At 41.0% G+C, this 24,198-nt stretch overlaps 1 protein-coding gene across 6 annotated transcripts in view; it reads right to left on the reverse strand.

The window, feature by feature from the left end:
* The window catches only part of ENOPH1 (enolase-phosphatase 1), a 111,804-nt gene that overhangs the window by 27,318 nt on the left and 60,288 nt on the right, over positions 1 to 24,198 (reverse strand). For 5 of the 6 annotated variants that reach the window (XM_073597882.1, XM_073597899.1, XM_073597889.1 and 2 more), the window contains 3 exons: positions 24,072 to 24,173; positions 8,852 to 9,038; positions 5,109 to 5,241 (listed from right to left, as the gene is read on the reverse strand). In XM_073597882.1, the coding sequence (XP_073453983.1) occupies positions 5,109 to 5,241; positions 8,852 to 9,038; positions 24,072 to 24,105 (354 nt within the window). In that variant the 5' untranslated portion in view covers positions 24,106 to 24,173. Of the gene's footprint in view, positions 1 to 5,108; positions 5,242 to 8,851; positions 9,043 to 24,071; positions 24,174 to 24,198 lie in introns of all 6 variants that reach the window. The other variant, XM_073597875.1, reaches the window with a different exon arrangement.

A 24,198-nucleotide genomic window follows, 5' to 3' on the forward strand; every position in this document is an offset into this window, starting at 1 on the left:
ACTACTTTTTGGTGGGGTTTGCAATCTGCTTTACAGGTGGTGTTAACAATACAATAGCACCCACAGCAGATCACAAGGGTAGTGCTTTCCAGCAACATCGAAAACGCTCACAGAAGAATAAATACAAAATACAATTCTAAAAACAAACAAAAAATGAAGGGCCCGTTCACATGTGCTTTGCTATCTGAAAAGCTGTCGGCATTTGGATTGCTCTTCAGAGAGCTTTTGACAGGTGGCGAGGAGGCATATTGCCTTCTCACTGCCTGTTTTAACACTGCACTAGCAAGCCGCAATCGTGCGCTTTGCATGCAATTGCAGGGCACTTGCAGAGCAGCACTATTCACTTGACTTTTTCAACAAGGGTATCATTTCTGCCACAGCTGTGAAGCACGGCATAGCAGTTGTGGCATGTGTATACCCCTAGCCTAGGGTTGTGAACAAGCAAGCTATCGCTTGTGAAACGTCTACCATTGCCTGTATCTCTCTGACCCTTTTTTGACAATAAGGATGACATCAAGATAATTTGGAGTTCCAGTGTGCGACCAATACCTTGTCTTGTTACCCCTAGCCACTGCCTCCATTGATAAAGGGGGTAGAAGTTTGGCGGGCAGTAAAAGCATAGCTCAACCATGGGCTTTTACCACCCCCAAACTCATGTGTAAATGAGCCCTAAGGACTCATTCATTCATGTACTCTGGCCGTGTGAATGAGTAAATTGTTCACACAGCTGGAGTTCCTGTTACTCTAATGCCGCATACACAAGGTCGGATTTTCCGACGGGAAATGTGGGAGCGGTGCGGGTGAAGTTGAGGCTGGGGGGGGCCTTGATAAACATGTGTTTACCAAGCTCCCCCCTTTAGTAGAGAGGGCGCAGGCAGCAATCACTTAGACCTCCCACTGACAATGATACATAGCAACAATCGCAGTTACTATATATCAGCTGTCAGACTGTCATTTTATAAATGAATAAGGAATCTCTATACAGATTCCTTATTCATTTAAGTAAAGTGCTGCAGAGACTTTCTCTGTCTCAAAAAAAAGAGATATGGGGGTCTGTTTAGACCACCGATATCTCACCAATGATATATTTTATATTTAGTAGTGATTTAGCAGGAATTTTGTAAAATTAGCTGTGTTTTTATCTGCTAATAATGGTTTTAGTGTATTGTTTGCAAATATATTGGTTTGATAAACATTTCCGCAAATACAGCGGGGTCTAAAAAACAGTAGCACCTTCTTTTTATTCTAGAGCTCATATGCTTTCAGAAAATATATGGTTTTGGTGGTCTCTCATAAATTCTGAAAGTTGTAGGGGAAAAATGAGAAAAAAATTCAGATTTTTTTGAGAAATTTAGATATTTATACTTTTGCGTCTGTTCAATTTTCACCATCTCGCAAAAAGGCGCAATTTAAAAGTTACAAATATTTGGTATTTATTAACTCAATATAGGTTAAACTTTTATATTTAGTAGGAATTTTGTAAAATTTGCTGTGTTTTTATCTGCTAATAATGGTTTTAGTGTATTTTTTTTGCAAATATATTGGTTTGATAAACATCTACGCAAATACCGCGGGGTCTAAAAAATCAGTAGCACCTTCTTTTTATTCTACTGATCATATGCTTTCAGAAAATATATGGTTTGGGAGGTCTTTTAAAAAATCTGAAAGCTATAAGAAAAATAAAAAAGCAAAAGAAAAAAATTTCAAAAATGGTCTGGCCACCTGAGTGTACAAAATGGAGCATGGGGCCTGGCAGCAAAAGGGTTAAAGTAGAAGTCCATCCTAACACTAAAATCCCTGCATCTACAGACAACCACGATCTATCCCTGTAAAGGAGAAATCAGTATACAAACCTTTTTTTGAAGCCGATCCAACCCGATCCCACGCTGAGCTGTCAGCTGCAGCTTCACTGTGGAGGTGAGTGAAGAGGACGCAGCCGACAACAGAAGCCCCATAGTAAGTCTATGGGTGACGTCACTCCTCATTCATTTCACAGCCATTGTCGGCTGTGTCCTCTGCGGATCGGCTTTAAAAAAGGTATGTACAGTATCTCACAAAAGTGAGTACACCCCTCACATTTTTGCAAATATTTTATTATATCTTTTCATGTGACAACACTAAAGAAATGACACTTTGCTACAATGTAAAGTAGTGTGTGTACAGCTTGTATAACAGTGTAAATTTGCTGTCCCCACAAAATAACTCAACACACAGTCATTAATGTCTAAACCGCTGGCAACAAAAGTTAGTACACCCCTAAGTGAAAATGTCCGAATTGGGCCCAAAGTGTCAATATTTTGTGTGGCCACCATTATTTTCCTGCACTGTCTTAACCCTCTTGCGCATGGAGTTCACCAGAGCTTCACAGGTTACCACTGGAGTCCTCTTCCACTCCTCCATGATGACATCACAGAGCTGGAGGATGTTAGAGACCTTGTGTTCCTCCACCTTCCATTTGAGGATGCCCCACAGATGCTCAAAAAAGTTTAGGTTTGGAGACATGCTTGGCCAGTCCATCACCTTTACCCTCAGCTTCTTTAGCAAGGCAGTGCTCGTCTTGGAGGTGTGTTTGGGGTCGTTATAATGTTAGAATACTGCCCTGCAGCCCAGTCTCTGAAGGGAGGGGATCATGCTCTGCTTCAGTATGTCACAATACATGTTGCCATTTATGGTTCCCTCAATGAACTGTAGCTCCCCAGTGCCGGCAGCACTCATGCAGCCCCAGATCATGACACTCCCACCACCATGCTTGACTGTAGGCAAGACACACTTGTCTTTGTACTCCTCACCTGGTTGCCACCACACACTTGACACTATCTGAACCAAATAAGTTTATCTTGGTCTCATCAGACCACAGGACATGGTTCCAGTAATCCATGTTCTTAGTCTGCTTGTCTTCAACAAACTGTTTGCGGGCTTTCTTGTGCATCATCTTTAGAAGAGGCTTCCTTCTAGAACGACAGCTATGCAGACCAATTTGATGCAGTGTGCGGCATATGGTCTGAGCACTGACAGGCTGACCCTCCACCCCTTCAACCTCTGCAGCAATGTTGGCAGCACTCATACGTCCATTTGCCAAAGGCAACCTCTGGATATAAAGCTCAGCACGTGCACTCAACTTCTTTGGTCGATCATGTCGAGGCCTGTTCTGAGTGCAACCTGTCCTGTTAAACTGCTGTATGGTCTTGGCCATCGTGCTCCAGCTCAGTTTCAGGGTCTTGGCAATCTTTTTATAGCCTAGGTCTAGATCTTTATGTAGAGCAACAATTCTTTTTTTCAGATCCTCAGAGAGTTCTTTGCCATGTTGAACTTCCAGTGACCAGTATTAGGGAGTGAGAGCGAGAATACCAAATTTAAACACACCTGCTCCCCATTCACACCTGAGACATTGTAACACTAAAGAGTCACATAACACCAGGGAGGGGAAATGGCAAATAGGGCCCAATTTGAAAATTTTCACTTAGGGGTGTACTCATTTTTGTTGCCAGCGGTTTAGACATTAATGGCTGTGTGTTGAGTTATTTTGAGGGGACAGCAAATTTACACTTTTATACAAGCTGTACACTCACTACTTTACATTGTAGCAGAGTATAATTTCTTCAGTGTTGTCACATGAAAAGATATAAAAAAAATATTTTACAAAAATGTGAGGGGTGTACTCACTTTTGTGAGATACTTATACTGATTTCTTCCTTACAGGGCTAGATAGGTTAGTGTTCGATTGTGGATGTCTGTAGGGATTTTAGCGTTAGGCTGGACTTCTACTTTAAGCTGTTACGAGCATCTGCAAACTCCCCTAACTTTCAACAATTTCAGTTCCCCTCCACCTCATCGATTTGTGTTTGCAAATTAGATATGTTTCTGCAAAGTTCAGCCTGAAGGTCACTTTTTAAGGAAAGCAACATTTCTTTAATAGTGGATTCTGAGGCAGGTTGATCTGTAGCAGGAAACATTGCCAGAGGTTGATGAACTGTGTGTGGTGAGTCTGCAAATGTGCCATCAGCAGAAGCCACCTGTTTTTTACTCACTGGCCCTTTGGAGAGAGGAGAGATACCAGATCTCTTCTGCGAGGTTTTGTCCTCTCTTGGATGGGCTTTTGCAGGGACATCTGTGCACTGTGAGCCGGGATCACTCTGAGAGGTGCTGTGTGTGGAGGGAGCATGTCCCCTGCCGTACTCATCTGGAGCCGCCATCTTGCCTGTCCCCTGAGAAGAGGTCAGTGAGGCGCTTTGGCTGTGCTTGAGCATTTGGACATCCTGCTGTAGCCTGTGCAGGATGTGTGGGCTGAGTGCAGAGCTGTATGAAATGAAGGCGCTGCTGTTTTTTGCTGATCCCTGCCAGGAGTTTCCAGATTATGTGCCCATTTAGTCCCATGGCCAGGCTCCGCCACCCTGGAGGAAGTGTCAATGAACTACGAGTGCAGTGTTGACTGACTTGCATTCCATTAGAGCAGCAAGTCCATCTGCCATGGTGGCAGACAGGACTTGTAGTTCATTCAATCACAGATCTCCCAGGTACCCCTTTCCACCAAGAAGAGTGAGCAGCACAGTAGTGACATCGCCAATTCTCGCTCTAAATATAGTGAGACTAGCAGCCACCCCCCAGCAGCATTGGCGGCTTTCACAGTGGCTTTCTTTACTTCCCACCATCTGTTGCACGTCATGGGGGATTGCTTCAGGATGGAGAGCAGGGAAGGAGAAGGTAAATATGTCATATTTACTGGCCCCTTCCTTTTCTGAATGTGAGTGATTGGTACCGATCATGCAAGGTGTTAATTTATAAATGAAGCCTTGTAAACTGTTTACTATGCTCCAGTTTACGAATGAACAGAAGCCTGAGCAAGGATTGGGGATCTGTGTCCCCAGTCATTTTGTCTCAAAGTTAAATATCAGGGGTCTGTTTAGACCCGATTTTTCACCCAAGCCCCTCCAACAATATTGTAGGCTTCATGGGGCCTCGTGATTTCTATTAGTAGCCCTGGTATTACCTGGTGTAGAAAAACATCTTTTGCCTTGTTTAAAACTGAAAGTTATCCTATGGTCTTGTAAATATTTGACAAAACACAAGCTAGAACAAATAGAATGATAGTGTCCAAAATAAAAGTGTACCTCAAGCAGGTCACCTTCAATTGAATATCCAAACAACAGTTTCTGTGCTTCAACACTACCACTGGAAAATATGTAAAGTTGTTTTCCTGCTTCCTTCCATTTTCTCAGTGCTGGAACAACATCAGCATAAACCCTAGGGAAAAATGTAAAATGCTTTTACTCAGCACATCAAAATGAAGGCAACAATGTATCACTTTCAAAACGGTAATTTACAATCAGGTTTCATGTATGATTGCCCTTGTATTCTAAGTTAACGTGTTCCGAAAAACAAAATATAAAGTATTTAGATTACATAATTGTACTTAGACATTTATGTTGCTGTGATGTGTTTATATTAGTTTCATGCCAGTAATGTCTCAAAGGACATGCAATGCAAATAGTTATTTGTAGTTAAAATGCTGCTTTCCAATAAATTCCAGCTTAACAACACAGGTACAATCAGGACTACAGTTGGGCGAACGGTTCAGGCCAAGTAAAAGTTTGACCTGAACATCACCTGGCCAATACCCGAATTTGCAAGGCGTTCACCCTGTCGAACCCCCTACAATGCACTGTGCAATTAAGTAAATAAAAAAAAAAAAAAACATTGCCGGCAATTAAAAAGTGAAAAAAAAAAAAAAAACACAGTGTGGGGTCCCCCCCCAAAAATCCATACAGAGGAAATTGGAATAAGCTCATCCCCCTCCTGAACTATACCAGGCCACATGCCCTCAACATGGGGGGGTGCTTTGGGGGCAGGGGGCCCGAAAGGCCTGGTATGTACTGGGGACCCCACAAAATATTTTTTTTACATTTTTCTATTGCCAGCAATGGTATTGTATTGCCGGTAATTTAAATGTCATTTCATGTATTTTTTTCTTTAGAAATGTCTTTTTTGCTGCAGTAGGTTTTATACATGCTACAAATGCACCACTACAGGCACAGACTAAGGGGACCCTCCAGGCACTATATTTAAAGGAATTTTTCATTTTTATTGTTGCACTTTAAATAATCATTAAAATCACTGCTCAAGCAGTTAGTAACTTCAAAGTGAACCATAGTAAATCATAAATCCTTAACATATACCTGACTAAGTCGGATCTACAAAGGCTCTCAAATACTTTCTCCTTCAAAACCAGTTCCACTTCCATCAGGTACCTCGAAATTCAAGTACCGACGGACGCATCCCAGCTCTTTTCCCAGAACTTTACTCCCTTACTCCTTAGAACCCAAGCGGATTTTATCTACATATGCGTCCAAACAGCTCTCATGGCTGGGTAGAGTGAATGCCCTGAAAATGGATGTTCTCCCTCAGTTCCTGTATTTGTTCCAAACCATTCCTATACACACACCTAACTCATACTTCCGCAAACTACGCCAGCTGTTCTCCAAATTCATTTGGAATGCTGCCCGTCCCAGAATACGCTACGAAACATTCTCTCTTCCAAAAGTTCGGGGGTGGGGTGGGGGGTGCTGGAGCCCCAGGCACCTCCTTATACCATAAAGCAGCGGTGCTCACTCGTATATTAGATAGGTTTCACCACTCTTCAACCAAGCTTTGGGTTCACTTGGAAAGCCATATGAACCCAACTGAACTCTCCACTTTCCCATGGACCTTGCCCACGCTCCGTGGGGGCTCAGGCCCCCTTAACGATCTTACCCGTCAAATGGTTCAGATCTGGGATCGCATGCTGTCCAGAAGGGGCCTGTCGAATCCCATGGGGCCTGACTCCCTTCTTTGGACCCTGGCCTTCCCACCGGCTATGCACGTAACGGGATTCGGACCATGGTGAAAAGAAGATCATATGAGACTTGCCCAAGTCCTTAGAGTAGACCCCACTTTAAGGACAGATACCCCTTCCAGTTCCCTTTCCCGACACCCCATGCAGTGGCTTCAGAGACAAGAGACTACTTCTTACATCCGGAATTTTCCGTCCATTCCAGACATCCTAGCTTAACTGACAGGATTTGAGGAACTGCTCATGCAGGCATAACCTCCAACACATGTGGTATCTCAACTTTACTCCCTCTTGCTCAATATTTCTTCTCCTGACCTTCCGCCATTTATGGAGGCCTGGGAGGCAGAACTACATCACTCTATCTCCCTTATTGACTGGCAAAAATGTTTTATCCTGACGCACAAGCTATCCCTAGCCACTAAGACCCAGGAAAAAGGATTTAAACCGGTAACGAGATATTACAGGTGCCCTTCTACTATACACCATTTCAACTCGACAGTACCAGATACCTGTTGGCGGTGTCTTGGCTCCCAGGGTACCATGCTCCACATCTGGTGGGAATGCCCTCCTGTACAGGGATTTTGGCAACAGATCTTCAAACTATACTGCAAACTGATGGTGACTTCCATTCAACCTTCACCTGAGGTGGCTCTCTTAGCTATACTCCCTAGCTAATTCTTATCCATTCAAAAAGATGTATTGCAGCACTTTCTTGCAGCGGCCAGAGTAGTGACTCCCCGTCACTGGAGATCGACAACCATGCCTTCCCTGGGGGATTGGGCTACTGAAGTGGACCACATAAGGGACCTTGAATGTCTGTTGGCGGAGGAATATGGTAAAGACGAACAGTTTTCCCTCACTTGGACTTCATGGTTCATGTTCCGATACTCTTTGGAGTTTATCACCTGGGCTGAGAGTGGCCTAGACGACGTCGCCTTGGGACTATGATGGAGTGCTTCTTGTCCCCTATCTTTCTGCCCCCACTTTTCTGCCCCTATTCCTTTTCCTCTATGTCAGAACACACCCTTAGGAATCCATTGAGCAAACGTACCACAAGTTTGACTTATCCATTGATACTGATTCAGTGTGTGACGTATTATTTTTCATAAAGACAGGTTTTTCATATAACCTTTCCTAATGCATTACGTTTGGGACACCTAGGATCCCCTTTTCTGAAATGATGGTGAATATTACTTTAACCTGTAATGGTTTCAGGGGTTGCTATCACAGATGGTCTCCTGATGTGCCTTACACACGTTTTCATTCCATTTTATATAACCTGAAAATGCATTTGTTCCGACGTACATGATACTTATTGTCAGTGCACCTTACCAATGTTTGTAATGTTTACATTTTTTTCTGTCTCTCCTGTTCTCTATAATAACAAAATAAAATAAGATTGAATTAAAATCACTGCTCAATCTTTTTTATTTTTTTTTTATTTGCATTGATACATGTCCCCCAGGGCAGTACCCTGACCCCCATACCGTTTTTATGGCCAATTACTTGCATTTAAGTCTATAAAATGGGGACTTTTGATTTTCCAAGTTCTGGTCCCATAGACTTTAATATGGTTCGTCATTCAGGTCAGAACTTTTTCTATGTTCTATCTCTAATCAGGACATGAGCTCCTGCTCCATGCATAAGAAAGCCAATTCAAATAAAACAGGCTGTCCTATGCTGTTGCACTAAAAATGTAGAGAAAAAGCGGCATGGAGCATCGTGAAGGTGTGACTGCAACCTTAGTGAGTCATTGACCCTGAACAAGAATGCATATTGAGAGTTCAGGCTTCCTCAACAATGCACTTACCCTTAACCAGTGACTAAGAAGTTCTTTACACCATAGTGCGTGTGCTACGCTGGAATGCCTTTTTAACTTTCACTGCTGTGCATTTATTTTACCATTTTCTCTTCTATGCTTTTACTTTGCACTGAAGCTTGTGGAACGCATTATAGCATGTTGGAACATAAAGTAAAGAAAGGCAAATGTATATATAAAAAAGAAACATAGTACAAAATACTTACTCTCCTTTGACTTGTCCTGAAGCATATGCAGCTCTCCACATGTGGCCTTGGAGCTGTTTAAGTGCTGTTGTCTTCCTGTCTAGTGACATCTGCCAATGAACATTATCAACCACACCCTGGATAATCTGTTGTACCTCTGTTTCATTCTTAGGAATAGGAGCAAATCCATCAAGTTCACAGTCTTTTTCTGCCTTACATGTATGGATAGAGGAAAAAAGCAGACGTAGAATTGTAATGATTTGATACGGGTGATGAGGTGTAAACAGGATATACAAATAAATGTGTGAAAAATCATTAACTGACAATAACATTACTAAAAAGAGAGAGTTAGCAGGTAACCTAATTTCCAAGAATCTTCCAGGACAGCATTTAAGAGTAATTCCATCCACCTAAACTAGGAAACAAAGGCTTACATGTTTAAAAAAAAAAAAAAGAAGAAGTGCATCCAGTTTGTCTCTCTCAATATATAAAGAACCAAAAAAGGTAGACACAACAAACTTTTGAATCATAAAACGTAAAACTGAATACACGGAAATGCCCTGCTGTCCTGGAAGAGTCTTGGAAATAAATCAGGTAACTAACAATATAACAAAACGACCACTGCGCAGACCTCCCTAATATACTAACTAGTGAGTGGCTGCCAGCATTAGAATGTGTCCCCACACACAATAAAATGACAAACAAAAGAAAAAATGCAGAGCTACTCCAATCCAATAAAAATAATGGTGACTGTGAAGTGCTAAACAGACCTCCCTATATGTGTCTAAATAAAGTATTGAAATTAATACTCAGATACAGGCGGTCCCCGGGTTACAAACGACTCCTACGTAGAAACAGAGGGAGACAACAGGAGGTGAGAGGAAATCTACCCCTAGGAAGGGAAATTCACTCCTGTAAGAGTTATTATGGGAAAAAGGTGTCTCCACGGGAGCTGTATCACCAATCTTTGTTTCTACAACAACCCAAAATGTTCAAAATCCAATTATCATTGGGACAGAAAGTGAGGGGAAATCTTCTGAACAGGGGCACAGACAGCAAAACAACAAAACATGTTATAGAGGTGTTAACCCTTCCCTATATCCAAAAAAAAACTTAAAAATGATTGTTTTGGCTGGAGCTACACTTAAAAAATGTATCTGTTCTGACTTACAAATTCAACTTAAAGCGGAGTTCCGGCAAACAACTTTTTTTTTTTGGTCCTAGTATTATTGCTAAATTTAAATAACATTATACAATGATCTTGCTAGATTATTGAAAGATATAAATTCCTTACTGTAAAATATCATTTCTCCGTCAGTGGCCGTTTTCATCATTAATGTGGGCATGTGAAGCCCAAATCACAATAATTTCCTGGACTATGCATGGAGAGGTGCATGCTGGATAACGAGCATGCGCCTCTCGATCTCGCGCATGCGTGATTCAACGGCGGCCGTGACGCCGATTGTTTGTAACGTTGCCATAACGGGCAGCGATTGAGGAAGGTCCTGCCCCATTGTTATGACAACTTAGATAACGACACTCAGTTAAAAAATGGCGCTGTGGTCCGCCTTAAATCGCGCCATTTCCTGTCAGGAAATAACGCGATTTTAGAGCACAATGCTGCCCACAGACTCCTGGGAAATGATGTGTCATCAGTCTGAGGGCAGAATTGTGCTCTAATAGGCGAGGGAGGCAGTCTTGAGGAGCTCCGCGGACCAGGTAGTGGCAGATTACGAGAACTGCATAGCAACAGGGCGTTTAGGGCAAGTATAAAAAAAAAAAAAAAAATCCTCCAAATGTTTGTTTATAGGTTTAAAAGAAAAAAAAAAATTTAGGGTGGAACTCCGCTTTAAGAACAAACCTACAAACCCTATCTTGTTTGTAACCCGGGGACTGCCTGTATAATGTCTGTGTAAACAAACACGGGGGATGAAACCCTCATTAATGTGCACATATTTAAATGGTGAATCAACCTTACATATCCTCAAAGTGTATGGATAACCACAAAGTAGTCACCCACTAAAAACGTGTGACCACAGATAACCTCAGTAATGGTGGCACCTGCCCTCCATATGTAAACTAAAAAGAATATATCACCTCCATGGGAAAATGTAAGAACTAAAAAATACAGTGTGTGTTATGTACATAATAGTGGTATATATAAAATGATGATATATATATATATAACATAATACTAATGGTGTCACTCTCTAACAGTGCTGGAACTGGCCTTATAGGCAAGATGAAAAAATATTATCAAATGCGAATATGTGCAATGCAGTAATAATGTGATACTCCTACTAAACATAAAAAAAATACACAATGGTGGTGTCGCCCTTCTGGGAGTTAAGGAACCAAAATAAAAAGTAACAAATGTCCATACATGTATGTAGCCTTTAAATCTGCTCAACAGTTCGTATGTGCTTTAAATTCATGCTGATTATGTACACTTCTCCTTAAGGAAGCATGCAGTGACTATATGCTATATATTTCACCATGTGAATCCTTCACCAATATGGATAGCAGCTCATCTCAATGATTGGACCTAATAAACATAGGTCAAATGCACATCCCCTTTTAGAGTTGGGACCAACTCATATCCGGATTGTCTTCCACTGGATGCTCCACTGGGATAGGGCTCGGAGGGTCAGCTAGCTCTCTGAATCCACTTTGTATTGGTTAGGTATAAAATGCTCAAAGGAACAAAATAAGAACCATCTTTGTGCAGACATACATAATAAACATGCAAACATTAAAAACATACAAAAAGCCCCTTCACTTCCGGTGAAGTAATGATGTCATTGGCTCCGCCCGACGTGTTTCATCATGTGACTTTATCATGGGTGAAGGGCCAATAAGATACCACATCTATTTACATAGACTGACTTGGTTAAATATTAAATAGATCCTGCACCATGTTGGAGACTAACTGGGCGCCGTCATTTTGTTGATGACCTAGCCCCAAATAATAGGCAGCCATTTTACTGGTGGGAAAAAAAAACCTCACTAATCCAGAAGGGGAAATAAAGACCTGATTATAACCGGAGTGAATGGAAGTAAGGATAAAATTGTGTTCTTGGATTTAGAGACAGAAAGCAAGGTCAACAAATTGATCACAAGTACATACTTTAAACCTACAGACCGGAATGGGTATATCCCAATATCAAGTTGCCGTTATAGCCCTTGGTTGGTGAATATACCTAAAGGTCAGTTGAGAGACTAAGGAGAAATTGTACAGAATTTTCAGATTACATAAAGCAAGCGGAAAAGATTGGTCAGAGGTTTGTAGATAAGGGATGTTCTCTCTAAGATATAAATAAACATATTATAGAAGTAGGAACATGAATAGAGAGGTACTCATGAATGATAAAATAGGACATAGGGAAGAAATAGACTTCTCCATGGGTATTATATTAAATTACAATAGGCAGTAGTAACAGGTTGAGTCTATTATTAGGGCAAACTGGCCAATAATAAAGCATCTCAGTCAAGTTCTCCTCAGCAAGCCTAAGTTTATCTGCAAAAGGGCTGCTAATCTAAGAAACAGGTTAGTCGAAGTGTATTAGATCCCCCTATGAAGAATGTCAGTACATTCTTCACCCAGAAAGGTTTTTATTCTTGTAGTAAATACTGTATACGGGTTGTTTAAAATCAATAGGAAATAGTAAAAGGAGAACCCATTTCTAATCTAAAACTACTTCCAAAGAATATATCATTAAAGATAATATTCTGTGTGAAACTGAGGGAGTGGTGTATTGTATACAATGTGGCTGTGGGCTTCAATACATTGGCCGTACCAAGAGAAAATGATCCGAACGCATTCAGGAACATGTACAATATACAAAAGGGCGATCAAAAACACTTTATCTAACCACTTTATATTAGCATACAGCAAGAACCCAGCGAGAATGTCCTTCTGGGGTATTGAAAGGTTCACTGGACATTGGAGGGGTTCCAATAAGATCAAAAACCTCACCAAAGGGAATCATGGTGGATATTTGAGATGGACACTATGGTCCCCAAGAGATTAAACATCAAATTTGATTTAAATTGTTTTATTTCAGATTATCAGTTTGTACCTTTTTATTGTATATTTTGATTTTCTTGTTTTCTTTGGTTTTTCTTTTTTTCGTACATGTTTGTATTAGAGGTTAGATCTTTGCCCCACAATATTCTCGTGGTACTTATGTTTTAGTATTTTTGTGTTACCGTGTATTATAGTGGCGATTTTTTTGGCCAGTTTTTTCAGTCATAATATCCATGTGGTGATTAGTCACACAGGGCATGTTAACACATCTATTTCAGTTTTCAGAGGTGCCATCTCTCGTGTACTTTTTCATTTACTATGGCCATTCCGCAGTCCCCCGCTAGATGGCGTTATTTGATTTAGCTAGTAAATGTTTTGCGGTTTTTTTTTTTTCTTTCAGCATATGTAAATTGCGTCCTGTTTTTGCCAGATGAGGACTTGCTGTTTATTTGTTTTATGTAATTAATGAGGATAACAGATCAGCCATACATATTTTTTTAAAGAGTGGGAAGCATGTATTTATAAAATGTAATTTTTTCCTCTAGGGTTCCCTTCCCCTGATAGTCCATTAATAATGCTTTAACAGCTTTTTTTTCACATTTTTGGTCCCCCCTCTTTGACATCTGGGGTATGTACAATTAGTTAATGACTACATGTGTGTTGGAGCTGCTTATTTTATTTTTTATATGTAATTTTTTTCCATATTCTGTGTGTCTACATTATGGCACTATTTTGAGTGATGCGGCTAATGGCCGGATTAGTTGACAGGTATAAAATGGCCAGTCTTTTCATACATTATTCATTAGGTAGCTAATAGCTACAGGAGTGGTCAACAACAAAATGGCAATGCCCAGCAGGTCTCAAGCATGGCACCTATTCCATTCACTCCGGTTATATACAAGTCTTTATTTCCCCTTCTGGATTAGTGGTGTTTTTTCCCCACCAGTAAGATGACTGCCTATTATTTGAGCCTATGTCTTCAAAAAAATGGCGGCACTCAGTTAGTCTCCAACATGGTGCCGGATCTATCTCCTTTTTAACCAAGCCAGTCTATATAAATAGATGGGGTATCTCATTGGCCCTTCTTCCTTGATAAAGTTACATGACAAAACATGTCAGGGTAAAGCCAATGACATCATTACGTCACCGGAAGTGATGTCATCCACAATTAGGAGTGTGTAGACATGTTTTATGCTCCTTAAAGTGGAACTTTAGTCATTTTTCATCTTTCCATCTATTAAATCTTCTGCCCTTGTTGTTTTACCTTTGAATAGTAAATTGTTTGTTTCTGCCAGTAAATACCTTATATAGCCCACTTCCTGTTTCTTGTCTGGTAATTAGCCTAGGCCTATGACATCATGAACAGCTCTCTCACTCATGAGAGTGTGCCAGGAAGGGAGGGGGATGAGTCAAAAGATGGCCAATGAGAGCTGCAGAGCTGGAGGTGTGCCTCTGTGTGTCTGTGTAAATCCAGGAAGTAAACAGGCGGCAGCTTCAGCTGCCCACAGTTAAAATGGTTGCAGCCAGACTCAGTGAAGGGAGATTTCTGCAGCATATTTGGCAAGTACAGAATCACAGTATATATTAAAATAATATGCAAAGTGGTTGAAGGGAAGCTTCAGAATGGCAAAGATGTTTTTATTACAAATTATGTGAACAGACTGCAGTTCCTCTTTAAGGGGCCAGAGTCTACCCTTGTATGTTTCTTATCTGTGTTCACCATTATGTGAACACCTAAACGCAAGTGTATTTTATAGAGGTTTAATTAAATGTTTGCAAGTTTATATGGTATGTCTGCATGATGATGGTTCCCATTTTGTACCTAACCAATAAGAAGAGGTTTCAGAGAGTTAGCTGACCCTCCGAGCCTTATCCCATTGTAACATCCAGTGGAAGACAATCAGGATATAAGTTGGCTCCAACTCTAAAAGGGCGACGTGCATTTGACCTATGTTTATTAGGTCTAATCATTGAGATGAGCTGCGATCCACATTCGTGAAGGATTCACGTGGAGAAATATATAGCATATAGTCACTGCATACTTCTTAAAGGAGAAGTGTACATAATCAGCATGAATTTGATGCACATACAGTGCCTTGAAAAAGTATTCATACACCTTGAAATTTTCCACATTTTGTCATGTTACAACCAAAAAACTTAAATGAATTTTATTGGGATTTTATGTGATAGACCAACACAAAGTGACTGAAGTGGAAGACAAATGATAAATGGTTTTCCAAATTACAAATAAATATCTGAAAAGTGTGGAAATTAGGACAATCAGCCAAGGGTAGGTTGAGCAAGGCACCACATCCCAAATAACTGAAAAAACTTGGAAAATGGAGCAGGGGACTTTAAAGGTGCCTAAAGAAATAAACAACTATTTCATATATAATAAAAAAAAATATTAAATACATGTGTTAGAAAAGATACAACAATTTTCTAGATAAAAGAATATATAATGATCAGACCACAATATCGATATATATCTACTGTACAAAAACCTAGATATAAGTATATTTTCAAGGGGTAGGAATAATTTTTGCAAGGCACTGTAAAGCACTGCGTAAACTGACGGTGCTTTATGAGTAATAAAATAAATAAAATAAATAAGTTTCATCTGGGAAAAAACATAAAAAATTATTCACAAATGACAGCGCTTGAATTTCGTTCACCCTTTTCGCAATTGCCAAGGCCGCTAAAACTGTTTTATGTGTTTGTTTTAGCCTAATAATACAAAATAGACTCAAGAGGGTCTTTCATGGGCATTTCAATATCATTGTAAGGAAAATCACTTTGTTTTATCATGTCCTTTGTAAATTGATTCTGAATGGGAGAGACTGCTTCATTATAAATCAGCTGGTGCACTCTCAGTGTTCTAATGAAAAAACCTGCAGAGTCTGCATCCCTTTAGAAGTATTTAACCCTTAGAAAGTATCTCCAAAAATGAAATTCCTATTGCAAGGGATGCCTTAGTGCAGACTTATGACTTATGACAAAATATGACTTAGTGCAGACGTCTGGGAAAAAAAACCTTCTGGTGGCATTGGTGTATAGAATGCCCCCAGGAAATGTAATTACCTGCTTGTGTGATTACACTTTTGGTGTACAGAATGCCTCCAGGTTGTCATACTGCACTGAATTTTACAGACAATAGCTGTGACTACATGTTGAAAAATAAATTACAATATGGCTTGTGTAGCAATTGTATATGCTATATTATTTTGTATTTATTTTCCATGAAAGTGGTGTTATCCTTTGAATTAACCATTTTACTGTATCTTTGAAAAAAATCTGTTTACTTCCACCAATGTAAGGTTTACATTGGTGGCAGCAGGGGTTTTCTTTTACCCCAGAAATGCTTCAATGGAGGGCCAATGAGACATTAGGGGTCTCTATAAGACCCCTAATGTCTCATTAAAGAGAATATATATCACAAAATCGTTTTGTTCCCTATGCCAGGGGTTGTCAACCCCCGGTCCACTACCGGGCTGTAGCACTTCTGCAGCTGGGCCGCCTGTAAGAGACAGCGCTGGGTGAATGGAAGAAGCGAGTGGGTGGACAAGCAGAGATAATATCTCTCTCCGCCCCCCGCATCACCGCTCTTCCACCCTCAAAGCCAGGGCTCTGTGTCAGTGTCGGAGGTGCGGCGGGAGCAGAGAGATGACATCATCTCATACTGCCCACCCCGTATCACCGCTCTCATGTTCCTCGCTGTGTGAAAACAGATTCTGTTCAGCGGTGCAGATTGCCTGGCCCCCCCCCGGACAGCTAACCAGGAATGGCAGAAGGAGGAGTACAGGTGGGGTGTGCTGGGACTTGTAGTTCACCCCCTCAGCTGTCTGCCTGACAGACCACAAGGGCTGCTCCACTCACTCCGCATCTGGTGACAGGCAACGTGGCAAGTGACAATCCACATCTTGTGGTAGTAAGCGTGGCAGGCGATGTGGCAAGTGACATTCCGCATCTGGTGGCAGGTGACAGTGGCAGGTGAAGCACTCAGGGCTCCCACTGATTCTACATTATGGTGAGTTGAACTATTTCATTTATTGGTACAATGTAATAATAGAAATAATGCGCTTCAATCACCCTGACACCATATCAAGCATGGTGCCGAGATGATTGAAGCGCTAACACCAGCCATTGCCCGCGAACAATCGTGACCCCCCCCACCCCCCCGGTCCTTGGCACAATTTTCTTCTGCGCAGCAGGTCCCCGGTGCCAAAAAGGTTGGGGACCACTGCCCTATGCGATATATAAAAAAAGTTTTACCGGGAAAAAAGTGTCAAAAAATAAACCCGATACCCAATCACTTGTGTACTTTAAAATGGATGCCTGCTTTCAGAAAATATATTTATATAAGGTTTCGGGGGTTAAACTGATTTTTAAGTCTAAATGATTTTTTAAAAATGTGAGCAAAAAAAAAAAAATCAAAAATGGCTCTGGCTGCAAAAGGGTTAAAGGATACCCTGCCAGGCATGTGTACATGAAAGCTGAACATGCTGCCACTTGTACTTTTAGTGTGCTAACCGAGAGGTTTTGGTCTACACCTTTTGCAAGTATTCTAGCACTGGAAGTTCAAGCTTCTGTGGTTCATAATGGGACCAAGACTATAACCCCTTTACTTTTTCATAACTTGCTTTAGTGACCTCTTTGCAACTTGACATGAAGCCAAGGTTCACATTGCTGCAGGTTAGAAATCGAGTTCAGCTGAACTTTAACGATTTCAAAACGGCAATGCAGTCCGACTTCGGGGGCGATTTGAGAGACATCTGCTTGCTTGAGAGATTGAACCTTTGGATGAAAAACTGGAGTCAATGTACAAGAAGGCACTCATGGGGAAGCTTTGCTCAGCCTGTAAAGGTTGCTGAACCATGATCATTCCAACCAAACTGATGCTATAGGAATTGCTCCGACTCTGTCCTTTTTATTTTTTGGATTAACCTTACCTTTTAAGATGGACCTAGCATTTAAGGTTTAAGCCAGTGGAAATTACCAGGACTGGGACAACACATCTAGTCCTAGGATTTTGCCCTTGAAAAAATCTTGTTTATTTTCAAGTTCACTTTTGTACAGTCAAATAGATCGATCCATAATCCCCCATCTATCTGGTACCTGCTAGCACTTCTGAGAGGGATAACAGATGTTCTCTCTCATACAGTGGTGGGATTTTTTTTGCTAAAGCCATCAGTTTGAGCACTTTTCCCCTTGCTAACTGATATGTCACTAAGGTGGCATCCAATGTCTATTCCTTACGGAAGGAATGACTAAAATTGTGTTATTTACCCCCCTCACTTACTTCATATTTGAGGAATTCTTCCTCAGGTCAATTTTCTTATTAGTCCTGGGCAACTGTCCCAGTCTGCGATACCTCCCCATCACTATTATGTACTGGCATCTGTCAAGATTCTCTCTGGGTCAATGGTATGCCACAATCTGCCTTGCATCCGTTTTGTTGTATCTAAATATTGTTGATCTGTTCTGGTTAGCATATAGAATTGTCTGGCAACTCCTGCTCTCTGCTCCAGTTTGCCAGCATGAAATTTTGCAGTGGTCTGGAGTGGAACTGTGCCCACTGTACCAATGGAATCTAAGAGGTCATAAGGCCATTTACCCCTATCAGGCAATGCAGACACAATGCTTCTACAAATGTTATTGCTTGCTTGATCATTTTTTCCTGTGGAAGGAAAAGTGTTTGGTTTATGGAGCCTACTATAGGGAACTATAGAGGCCCTCTTCTTCCTCAGTGGAAATAGGGGTTCTGCTAGAATTTTTTTTTCTTTATATATCTTTACAAGGTATCATAGAACACATACAATGTACAAAAAAAAAAATAACAGACCATGTCTGGCATAACATTGATCGGTCAATATCACAGCATAACATTTGTAAGCTAAAGACATCATCCTTCAGAATAAGCCCTTCAGGATAAATTGATGAAATAAAGTTATCTTCAAATGTGAACCTCACTGCATGTACTATTCCTGAATCAAAGAGAAGTAAGAGGTCAAAAGGTATAAAATAGAAAGGAAAATAATCCTAGAATAAAATTGGAAAAGAATGGTGCTGTGAAGCACATCTCCTGGGAAGTTCTGTCACATGTTCCAAGAGGCGGAGCCTGAGTTCTAGGCAAAGTTCCAGGAAGTAAAGGGTGATGGATTCATCTGCCCTTAGTGAAAATGGCCACCGTGATAAGAATGGGGGGGGGGGATAAGGTATGCGAAGCGTAAAAAGCATGCAATCTATATGTATATGTGTGTAGATTGCCATTACTAAGCATTTCCAAAAGGCGTCTGTTGTCATTTTTATGATAAGAGTGAAGTTCCACTTTAGGTTAGGGGGTTATAGATGATGCTGTACTATTTATCTGACCCCTGGATCCATCAGGCTCCCTCAATCTGTGCATTTTCCGTTTCTATGTTTTAAAAGTGGAACCTAAGGCACTGATACTCACCTTTTCAACACAACACATGCACAGTCATCTGGCACACAGGATAAGGCCGGACACATATGCAGCTCAGCTTACATTCTGGGGATCGCTGTGATCAGGTAGGTGGGTGTAGCTTATTGCAGAAAGACATTGCATGTCCCTTCTGTATTTTAAAAAAACTGCCTGCTCACACTGAGTTCCACTTTAATTATAAAAGAAGATGGACAACTAAGAAAAATATACATCTGGTGGGGACCCTGATGTAAGCAAGGGTTCTGATGGAGACTCTGATGAGAAGGTAAAGACTGAATTTATTTTTGTTAGACCTTTATTAATGGTTCAAGTTTATTAGGAATTTATGTGCCTTGTTTCTCTGTTGTTCTGAATCATATTATGAGGCTTATAAAAAAATATATATATATTATTATTATTTATCTATTTCATTCATTTAAAAAAAAATGGGCTGTGAGTATTTCTAAAATATACAATGTGGTCCTCATACAGGAAAGTTTGGAGACTCCTCCTCTAATTGCACATACTGCTCCATGCCATATGCTCCGGCATTTCTCTCCTGAACATATTGGCACCTGCCATACTCTGATACTTCTCTCCTGCACATGCTGGCATCTATCATACTTCTGACAATCCTTTCCTTCACATTCTGGCACCTATCATACACTTTTTCTTTAGTTTGCCAAAAGTTAGTGAAACTGGAGCTGCCTCCTTATTGCTGCAAGCCCTTCAATGATCTCCTGCACATATGGGCACCTATCATACCCCTCACTTATTTCTCTCTTGAAAATCCTGTTTACTGTCGCTCTCCTGTAGATACTGATGACTGTTCTATCCCCAGACACACATTTCCTGCATATACTCGCATACTGTCTGCTGTCATACCCTCCAGCACTTCTCCCCAGCACATACAGCCCTCTGTCACACCCTCCACAATCCTCTCCTGCACATACTGCCTGCTGTTATACCTTATAGCACTCCTCTCCTGTACATACTGGACTCTGGCATATCCTCTGATTTGCCTATCTGGCAAATACTGACCCATGTCATACCCTCAGACAATTCTCTTGCAAACATTGGCTCCGTCATACCATCTGGAACTTCTTTTCAGCACATGCTGCTTGCTATCATACCCTCTGGGGCTACTTTGCTCCACATACTGATCTCTGTTACACCCACTGTCAGTCCTCTCCAGCATATACTGGCCACTGTCATGCTCTCCATATTCCTCTCTTACACATACTGCCCACTTTGTAACCCTCCAGCATGCCTCTCCTGCACATACTGGGCCCTTTCATACCATTGAATACTCCTTTATTGCACAAACTGCCTGCTGTCATACCCTTTGCCACTCCTTTGTACATACTAAACTTTAATACCCTCCAGCACTCCTCTTCTGCACATGCTGCCCCCTGTTATAGCCTCCAGCACTAATTTTTCTGTACATACCTCCAGCTCTCATACCCTCCAGTGCTCTATTCATGTATATCCCCACAACCTGTTGATACATCCTGTGACCTGGCTCTCCTGCACATACTGACATACCCTCTGGCATTTCTCTCCTACCCATACTTCCTGCTGTTAAATACTGCCCACTGTCTTTCCCTTCACGCATCTTTCCTGCACATACTGGTCCATCATTACTTCCAGCACTCCTGTCCTTTCATAGAAAACGTAAATTCCTCCTTTACTACAAAATTGTACACAATATTACTACTTCAGTGGCAGCTGTCAGAATTCCTGATACACCTGAGTGGATGCAGCCGCTGTTCAGCCAACAATTTTTCCTGCAGCTCCTTCGATTTTTCAATCGAAAGATGTCAGGCAGAAGGGGGCTGAAAGGGCCACCCACTAAGCGAATTTCTGTCAGTTCATAGGAAACCGGAAGAAGAAGATTAGAGGTCTGCCCAACTTTAGACAATGTACTTTTCTTAAGACCACTATCGAATGTGTATGATAGCATAAGAAGCAACCTGGTAGTTAAAAACTATATAACATTTCAATAAACTAGAGTTTTACAATTGCTGTAGGGCTGTCCACAGTGATGTTAGTCCTTTGTTGATGCTTGTTAAGGAAACTAACAATCTTCGTAAGCAGTGTATGTATTTAGGAGATTCCTTCGTCCAACCAACAGAAGCCCCTCTCCCTCCCTCCCTTCCTTCCTTTACCCTTTACTGTATTGGCGGAGGGTTTTTTGAATGCTAAAAAGGTGTTCAAAAACATAGAGGACAATTATCAAATTTGTCACACAGCAAGGCATTGATAAATGCTAGTGAGACAGATTTACCCACTTCAATACTGGGCACTTTCACCCCCTTCCTGCCCAGGCCAATTTTTAGCCTTCAGTGCTGTTGCAATTTGAATGACAATTGCACGGTCATGCAACAATGTACCCATATGAAATTTATATAATTTTTTTGAGACAGATAGAGCTTTCTTTTGGTGGTATTTATTCACCACTGGGTTTTTTATTTTTTTGCAAAATAAACAAAAAAGACTGAAAATAAACAACCTTTTTCTTAGTTTCTGTTACAAAATTTAACAAATAAGTGACTTTACTTCTTCACTGATGGGCACTGATAAGCTACACTGATGATCAGTGCCCTAATTATCAGTGTAAACAGTGTGCTGACAGCCCTGCTGGTTATCAGCACGCCTTTCCTCACACAGACAACAGTGCATGAGGAAAGGACTGCCCATAACTTGCAAGTCTGATGAGAAGGCGCTGACGAGGCTGCACTGATGAAGTTGCACTGATGTGTACTAATGGGCACTGATGTGCACTAATGAGGCTGTACAGATGGGCTCTGGTGAGGCTGCACTGATGGGCACTGGTGAGAAGGCACTGACGAGGCTGCACTGATGATCAGTGTAAATATGCCCTGTCAGCCTTGCCGCTTATCGGCTCTCCTTTCCACACACAGTGACTGGACACAGCTGATCACATGGTAAAGGGTCGATGTGATTGGCCCTTTACACCAAACTGATCAGCTGTGTCTATGGACGCCCTTCCAGAACTATAGTACCGCACTGTAGCAGTCTATTGGCTATAGAGGGGTACTAAAGTGGGTAAAGTAAAGAACATACAATGTTATAGACACTCTGTAATACAGTTATAACTATGCAGGCACCATAACTGCTTTTGTTTCGTTTTAGAAATGATCTCGCTTACCTTTTTTTACAAGGTAAAAAATGTGTCATGTGACCATGCATCTCTACCTACTGCTAGTGTGTGTGTGTATTACATGGCGCTGTGCAAACATACAAGTGCCTGTACTCCATAGGCTGTTCAGCCTGGGGCAAGTTCAAGAGGCAAGTTATGATGGGGGGGGGGGTCAAAGGCAGCTGTAATTAGACTGGGGGGGGGGGGGGGGTGTTGAGATGGCAGAACACACCAAACAATACCCAATACAGGTATGCTGAGACTGACCATGCTAACAGATCAACTTCTGTGCTTTGTGTGGTTAGTTTCAAATAAGGAATAAAGCTGACTGCCAGATTAACCAGGTACTTCAGATGGAAGCTGTACATGAAAATGATAGAGACTAGGATTATAAAATAAATATATGTGAACACACACATAGGAAAAAAAAAAATATTTAGGGTTACATACACTTTAAGACAGTTTTATCAGATTTATGATAAATGCGTTAGTGAAAGTAGAAGTAACGCCTTAAAACCTTGATACAGACTTATCCTGGAGAAAAAATGCATATGGCAAGTCTGCTATTTGATCTGCCAAACATGAGAATGTCAGGAAAGGTCTAGAACAGGGGTCTCAATCTGCTCTTTCTTCTAGCAGTTGCAACATTTGTTTGGTATCTCTCAAATACGCTTTTGTTTTTTGGACTGCTGGTTCTAGGTATTTATCTATATATTGGCTGATTTTTGCTCTTATCGATTCAATGCCGTTTACAATAGGCATCGGCCAGTTTTGTTTCATGGTGAAGGGATTATCACACATCCATCAGTTTTGGACTGCTTCACTTGATTTTGCACAGGAGCTTAAATGGCATTCTATATTTTTTGGGACCGGTCTACACCCCATTTATTCATATTTGAGCCCAGGGGTGGCTCACGTGACATTTTGTTTGATTTACATTTATTCCTATGCTTTGTAATATCACCATGTGCCAAGTTTTGTTTTTCTCTGCCATGCAGTGTGTCACACGGCATCATTTGCACCTTGCACTTTAGCACCAACCTACTTGTGTATTTTTTATGTACCATATGTCACTTTCCAAGATTTATAGTTAGGTCATTCGGATTTGCACTTTATTATAGACCTTGGTTATCCCTATTGAGATTCACTCTGTTATTGTTTGCATTTGCACTTTACTCAAGTTCACTTTAAGCACTTATTTTAAAGTCCACAGCGCAGCACCATAATTACCAATTTAACCCTCTCATCTGCCAATGATCAGCTGATCGGGTGCCTGATGCAGTGAGTCTCCAGTTTAGTTATTAGCTGACAGCGCGGGAGTACCACCCATATACCGTACACACTATTGCTGCATAAGCTGAGAGTAACCAGCTGGCTGAAATGTATGTATTATAAGCATAATGGTCACCATACACCTGACCGTAAAATCTTTGTGCGATCAACATTAGATTTGCCAAAACCCATGAAATATGAGGACCTAGCTAATATATCCATTCAACATGTATCCAACCAGGATCTTTTACTACACAGTTATTCTTAAATCTAAAAGGAGATTGTAATATCAGTTTGTAACAGGTGTGGTAAACTTTAGATCAATGATGAGCCCAACCTGTAATCTTAGGTGCTGAACATCCTCCTGGCATTCTTCTTCTTGCCAGTGATTCTCCAAATATTCTTTAACATTGTCTTGAATGTAAGGGAACAAAATTTCCTGTTTTACAAAACAATATAATCAA

The sequence above is a fragment of the Aquarana catesbeiana genome, linkage group LG01, assembly GCF_042186555.1.
Source record: "Aquarana catesbeiana isolate 2022-GZ linkage group LG01, ASM4218655v1, whole genome shotgun sequence".
Lineage (NCBI taxonomy): Eukaryota > Metazoa > Chordata > Amphibia > Anura > Ranidae > Aquarana > Aquarana catesbeiana.